The 7,012-nt window shown below is 33.3% G+C and overlaps 1 protein-coding gene across 1 annotated transcript; it reads right to left on the bottom strand.

The window, feature by feature from the left end:
* Window positions 1–2,130: 2,130 nt before the first annotated feature.
* On the bottom strand, window positions 2,131–5,571 carry LOC128163147 (aquaporin-11-like). Its single transcript, XM_052826664.1, has 3 exons — window positions 5,385–5,571; window positions 3,574–4,221; window positions 2,131–3,047 (listed from the first exon to the last, which is right to left on the bottom strand). Exons 2-3 carry the CDS (start codon window positions 4,211–4,213, stop codon window positions 2,845–2,847), a joined length of 843 nt encoding a protein of 280 aa, XP_052682624.1. The 5' UTR covers window positions 4,214–4,221; window positions 5,385–5,571; the 3' UTR covers window positions 2,131–2,844.
* Between the last annotated feature and the right edge of the window lie 1,441 nt (window positions 5,572–7,012).

The raw sequence follows: 7,012 nt of genomic DNA, 5'->3' as shown, positions 1-7,012 counted from the left end.
GCACTTTAAACAGTAAAATATTTACATGTATCTAAATTTTTAAACAATGTTGATTAGATTACTGCTTCCATATTCAAAACACGGCACTATATAAACATATACAACACAATAAATGTTAGACCAGAAAAAAATACCGTCAGCAGGTCAGTGATATAGTATACCGTATATCCGGTAATTTTTGCGATGATCTAATTTTCGCTTTTTTCGCAATGTCTTTTATAAAAAGCAAATTTTTGAATACGCAGAAATCATATTCATCGCAAAAATGACTGGCGCAAATTTTAATTAAAATGCTATACACATTTTCTCCATTTTCGCAAATTTTGTGACACGCGAACAAATCCGGATACTGTATATAGTAATTTGAGAAGACTTATGCATAGTGAGTATATTATGCTATTTGGTATTTAAAATCACATTACTGGTACTGTTTTCCTATTAATTACTACATACACAACGTAATGTATCTGTTTGAGGTTTAGTGTACGTCTAATTTTCCCATTTAATTAAGATGATTCAACTTGAACGGAAATATGATGATCACCAATATAAATTGACTCAAAATGTCCGTCATCCTGTAAGAATTCACTTTGAGATTTCAAGTTAAAGTTAGTTACCATACTTTAAATAGTCATAAAAAAATTCTTGCCTTTGAACAGCAACAGTTCGTCCGTACGATACCATTAAGTAGTTCATGCATACAAGTGAACTAGTCAAAGAACCAGATATGTAATCTCACACCTTGAAAATGGTCACTTTCTCTACATCAGGATTCCATTTACTCCTTAAATACAGCGGCTCGTGTGTTTACATTGGCATGGTTTTTAAATATATAGTCTGACAAATAATTGGAGAATTTGCCTTAAAAAGTGACAAAATCTTAAAAAAATGAAATTGACATAATGAAATTATTTTTCATCATATATAATGACAATATTCTGTTTTAGTTAAAGTTATTAATTTCAGAAATTTTACTTTTAGTTGTTGCATTCAAAGTGAATATAATTATGGGTCTAATTAATTTTGTTGCAATACATGTACATTTATACTTATTCATGTACAATTTTAAAGACATAAATGGCGTATTGTTTCATATCAACTCTTTAAAAATATTTATACAATTGCATTACTGGTGTAAATAGATAATTATAACTTTCTTGCATATTACACATATGAACTCAATCGTTATATTGATATTTAAGGTTCCAAATTACATTGTATTTATTTTCGACTCGGAAATACCTGCATATGAAATCCTTCGTCACGTAATTCTTGATAAATATAATTATCTTGTATAAAAAAACACTTATAATCCACTAAAAAGCAGGGACTATGTTCATACGTGGAGAGGGGGTCCATGGTTAGTCCATTTCCCGTTGCATCAGTATGGGACTTGCTCTAGATCTGGCCCTGCCGTCACAAACTTTCCTCAAGTTAATACTCAGCCTCAAGTCTGAGTTTTTACCTCAATTTCATGCACTTTTCTACATCTTTTAAGGATTTGAGTTGAGGATAGAGTTGAGCGATTTGAAAATTTTGGTAGTGTTGGGGCCCGAACTCAATTCTTGAAGTGGCGCAAGAACACCGTTATAGTCAAATTGTTTATTTCTCCATTTCTTTTATCAGTAATCCCCAGCTGCATATTGAGATTTGGCGGTTATAATCGTAAAGCTTGTGATATAAGAATCTTAAGATAATCAGAAATTTAATATTAGTTAGTCTATATAGAGATTGAGAATTTGAGAACAGTAGCCATATCTGTGTAAAACGAGTTATTTGTATCTTTGAAGAGCCGTGTGAACATATAATGGAATATAATACACCTTTAAATAAACATTATAAGATCGTCTAACAGTAAGGTTTAGATGCTTTTTTTCTAAGAATTAGAATTTTAAAAATCTCCCAAAATCATACGTCGATACAAATATTAGTCATAAGAATTTTGTAAACTATGAAATACATGTTGACGTATATATACATGATTAATTTTCCGGCTATTTTACACAGATCTTCCTCTTGTTATTAATGTACTAAGTACAAAACCCGAAAACTCACAAAATCAGCTTCCCTTTTATACTTACATGAAACTTACATGTATCTACAGTTGTCAAAAAATGTGAAATAATATCAGAGGTAAAAAAACCCAACACTTTCCTTTTTTAAGTAAAAAATGAAAATAATTTCTAATATCCAATACATGTTTAAATTAGTTTTAATTAGGCATTGAAATATTACCGGGTTGAAAAAAAACCATACATACATACATGTACAAAGTATATAAACGAGTAAAGACAAAAAACCAGAGGAGTAGATCGCGGGCGGTAAAAATGAGTACAAGTTTAGTTGTAAAATTCTTCGCATTGCCTTGTTTACATGCGTACGTGAAATATATACCGGTATATAAATATACATGTCCTTGTATCTATTTTTGCCGTTTTGCTGCTGACAAGTATTTCATATGGGACCTGGAAAATGGAGCAAATACAGCACATATATAAGAATAACAGTGGCTTCTTTGAAAAGCGATTATAGACTCATTTTGGTATGCGTACACCAGTGTTTATTGTAAGTTCAAGTTTTGAACTTACATATTACGTAAAGCGCATAAAATGATATTTTGTTTACTTGTACATGGTTTAGAGTAAGTAGTTTGGTGAAAGACATTTTTGGATAAGTGGATTAAAAAAAATTTTTTTTTTGCTTTACCATACATCTAGTAAATTCCGATACTCTTTCTAAACTATACAAGAATATTAGCATAGGGGGAATGCTTTGTGTATCAACTAGGAGATCTTTGATTCAACGGAAAGGTACATGTACATGAAGAGTACATTTAGTGTCAAATCATTTCTTCTTTTTGGTTTCCATGGCGACCGTTGCTGCAGCATCTATGTGTAACATCCGGTCCATCAACATGGCTAGGAAGCAGCCAATGAAGGGGCCTATCCAGTAGACGACCACGTGTTCCCAGGCCGTGGTCCCCTTACATCCGAATGTGTGCCCAGTGGCCATGGCTGGGTTAAAGTACATGCCAGTCAGATTGATGCCTGCAAAAATCAAAAACAGAATGGACATTGGACAATGTGTATCTAACAACATACGAGAAGTTCGGCCGGTGTCATAAAGTAGCAACGTATCTTCGGAAAACTGAGCACAATTTATTCTCCAAAATTTAATCGGACATCCTAAAACCAGACCACGCATTTACATGTATTAATAAAAAATAATAGCTTTTTGGAATGAATAAAAAAAGGAGGCTAATTTAATACTGTCGTTGAGTCCTTCAACCTCTCCCATTACCAGAACTGAGTGAACGGAACACACTTGGCTTGCGCAGATACATGTATTCTATCGCATTAATGTAGTTCGAACCTAATATTCGACCTGATCATGTAATGAATCATTAATCATTGGTGATTTGGCTCTGTTATGATGTCTAATCTTAGTTCTTTCGTTAGTAAGTTCCATTTCCCATCCTCTGGGGTCATCAAAATGGTGAGGACCTCAAATTAAGTCATAATCATACTAATGTAATGTATACTTGTAAGTACATTGATGGAAATACTGTCTTACCCAATACAATCATAAGTGATCCATTGCTCAGTTTTATTATTTCGTCTGCTAGTTGATTTTTCATTAATACTTGCATCCCCAGCCACGTGTCTATCAATGTAGCGCCAAACTCCACCAGTATCCCGGCAGTGAGGGCCACGTTCAGGTCCGAGGCACACTCCGCCTCGTAAAACCTCTCTCGGTGGTCGGGAACCAGATCGAGGGACCAGACTAACTTGGCCAAACGATACGAGGCCAAACCAGCCAAAGTCTGTACCGCAATTTTCAATACTGCTTTGGACAAACCGATCTCTTTGTTGCAAAATTGGTAAAAAGCTTTCACTGGGTTTTCGGAGGCACCAAAATATGTTCTGTTTGCAATGAAGCATTCTACAAGAACAGCAATAAATAACCAAAAAGAGCCATAATGCTTGAATATGAAGTTGTTTTCGAAAAAGTATGCGCACATTTCCATAGTGGCAAGAAAATCTGCTATGTATTCTTTGAAAGCTTCGGGCGAAAACATTTTGTTAAGGATTCGAAGAATGATCCCTAATACCATCACAAACGCGAGATAGACGAGACTTGCCGAGAATGGGGCGAAAAAATCATCGTCACTAAAACTCGTCCCAAAAGCGAGCATCCAAAGCTGTCGCCACATCCTGATTCCTGCAATAAAAAAAAGGTTTGGGTATTCAAGGGTGGAATAAATGTACTCATTGCATTGAGAGATAGTTGTATTGTATTTCGACTGCATATATAATCAATGAATTCATTATCGGTACTGTAGACACGATTGAAAATGAGTGAAATATATGCACTCCCAATCAATCTAATCAAAATCAGCTTTCCTGATACACTACCGCTCGTATATATTATTAGAACTCTATTAATTCCCAAATACTCGGAGCTTGAGGGAAGGGATGGGGGGGGGGGGGGGTTGCGTATGTCTTTCCTTTTTTGGCAGGGTATATAAAATTCAACCTTTTATTTTCAATTATATCGTTATTCAGGTTTTGCAACTGTTTCGTCTGTTTTATTTTGTTGTTCTAGTCATTGTATGTCACAAATATTTACATGTATATCCCCCATCCCGCTCCCCGCCTCTTGTTATGTGACCACGACACTGAATCAAATGCAATTAAGTCTTATTTTCATTAAATAAAAACTTTCTTTCAATGAAGTTTTATAATAATCTAAATTTGAACACAGAATTTTAAATGGAATGTTATTAAATGATTCTCGGCCTAAATTGTGTCTTTAAGAACACATATGCGTCGATTATATTCATGTAAGTCACCTATAATAGGTGTATAAGGAAAGACACGTCTTTAAAATGAAATTTTAAACCGGTTGACAGTGAAATTTAAATAAAAAATGTTAAAGTGCAGTGCAGAAGGTTGTATTTTTGTTTTATAACAGCATTCCAATAAGCCTAAGGTAAAATATAAACTATCCCACCTCGAATAAGGAGATCTGTGTTTGATTCTTAAATTCGAAAGCCCCCCAAATACAAGGTTTGAATTTCAAACGTCGTGAAGGTACCGCACAAAGTCCAGAGGGCAACTGAAATGTACATGTAGATACAACACATGGACAGCTACTTGTGCCTGTATAACTATAGAGAAGCTAATGTCCGGTCTCTCTATTGGATATATTAAGGAAGCTATATGTGAACTCACTGTGTTATTGATCATAACTTAAATTGATCCGAGAGTCGTGAGTCCGTATAAAGTACATTGTGTCATTTTAAAAAGAACTGGAAAAAAGGCTGTCTACTATTTTTGCATGGTCGAGTGAATTCACAATTAATAGAATGAACTTTTCCTTACCGGTTGGTTTAACTGTCTGCGCCCCTCTAGCTATAACACTTCTTTATCCTTGTATGTTTGCTGTCCTTGGATGTCAGTTTCTCTACAGAGCTCCCAGTGCTTGTCTGTGGAATGGTTTGCATCTGCAGTTTGTTAATGAGGCGGCAGGCCAGTGCTAAAAATAGATAGGAGAATGTACATAATTACAACTATAGGTATATCAAGCACGTGGGGTACGGAAGGGGACTTTCGTTGCGGTACAAAAACATTGACAAACGGAACTGCTGGCGTGTACAGCTGTTGTAAAATTGTCAATGTTATGAAAACTTTTACCTTTGTAATGCAAAAATGTAGGTCTATGTTTATATATTTAGAGTTAAGATTCCATACTCCCACTTTTGAATATAAAAAAAAAACCTTTGTCACCACTGACCTGCAAAAAAATTTATTAAGTTACCAAAAGAAGACATTGGACCACGTCCGCCTCCAGCAAACAAAATCATCCCACTGACCCCTCAGGGAAATTTTCTTGATTCGCGCATGACAATATGTATTTGATAGTTCATACCGTGGTATATATTTTTTATTGACATATTGACAATCAATTTAAACAACTACATATATACAGTGTATATATATATATATATATATATATATATATATATATATATATATATATATATATATATATATATATATATATATATATATATATATATATATATATATATATATATATATATATATATATATATATATATATATATATATGGGTATATTTTGCATACATGTACTTCATTAATAGTTGTAAACACACTCGACAAAGAATCAAATTGCTTTTGAATCGATTAGTGCGAGGCCCCCCAAAGAAGATGAATGCACATACACGGTCGGACAAGCTACTGTAAAATTAAAATATCAATAAATCTGATATTGTTTTTAAAACATCATTTAAAACAGTATATATTTAACATATTATTGATTTTTAACCTATAAATATGTTCAATACTAGGAATATGTTGACTCAAACAGTCGAATACGTATCAAAACCTGCAAATACTGTCATTTTTTAGAACTTCAGGGCATTTTCTTCTATAGAGTGGGTTCTATGATCCATATTTTTCTCATAGTCTAATTAAGGTCTAATGGAAAACAAACCGATTTCAATCAACAAAAACGTGGAGAGATAACCCACTATACATTAAAAATATCATTTTGTATCGCAACAAATGAACGTTTTGAAAAATAATACCAAGTCCGTAAATTCGTGGTCAAAGTCACACATACTAATAATATTTAAACAACCTACTGTGTTGTGTCTAAAATGGCTCAGTGGTTAGAGTACCTGTCTGACATAAGCTAACCTTATATATCAAGGGTTTTTATGCTATGGGTTCGATACCACAAAAATTTCAGGCAATATTTTTTTTCTTATCTTTAGTTAAATATATTAAAAACTGAATATAGTTAAAAATTGTGCTTTTGCAAACTTGTATTATAATATATTTGAATAGATTTAATTGGGAAAAAATAAATTCAAAATTGTATTTCACTAATAAACCGAATGGGCATTTGCGCCATCTTATTCCCCCATCTTCTTTTTAGATTTGTTTAATCATGAGCTGACACGCTTAAATTAAAAGTTATCT

Source organism: Crassostrea angulata, chromosome 9 (assembly GCF_025612915.1).
Source record: "Crassostrea angulata isolate pt1a10 chromosome 9, ASM2561291v2, whole genome shotgun sequence".
Taxonomy (NCBI): Eukaryota; Metazoa; Mollusca; class Bivalvia; order Ostreida; family Ostreidae; genus Magallana; species Magallana angulata.
This window is presented reverse-complemented; position numbering and strand designations above follow the sequence as displayed.

What these genes read in the sequence shown, in the direction of transcription:
- LOC128163147 (XM_052826664.1), bottom strand. Translation starts at nt 4,213, where the DNA reads ATGTGGCGACAGCTTTGGATGCTCGCTTTTGGGACGAGTTTTAGTGAC. An exon ending in ATCACTTATGATTGTATTGG is followed by an intron (nt 3,048 to 3,573) that starts GTAAGACAGTAT and finishes TGATTTTTGCAG; the next exon opens with GCATCAATCTGACTGGCATG.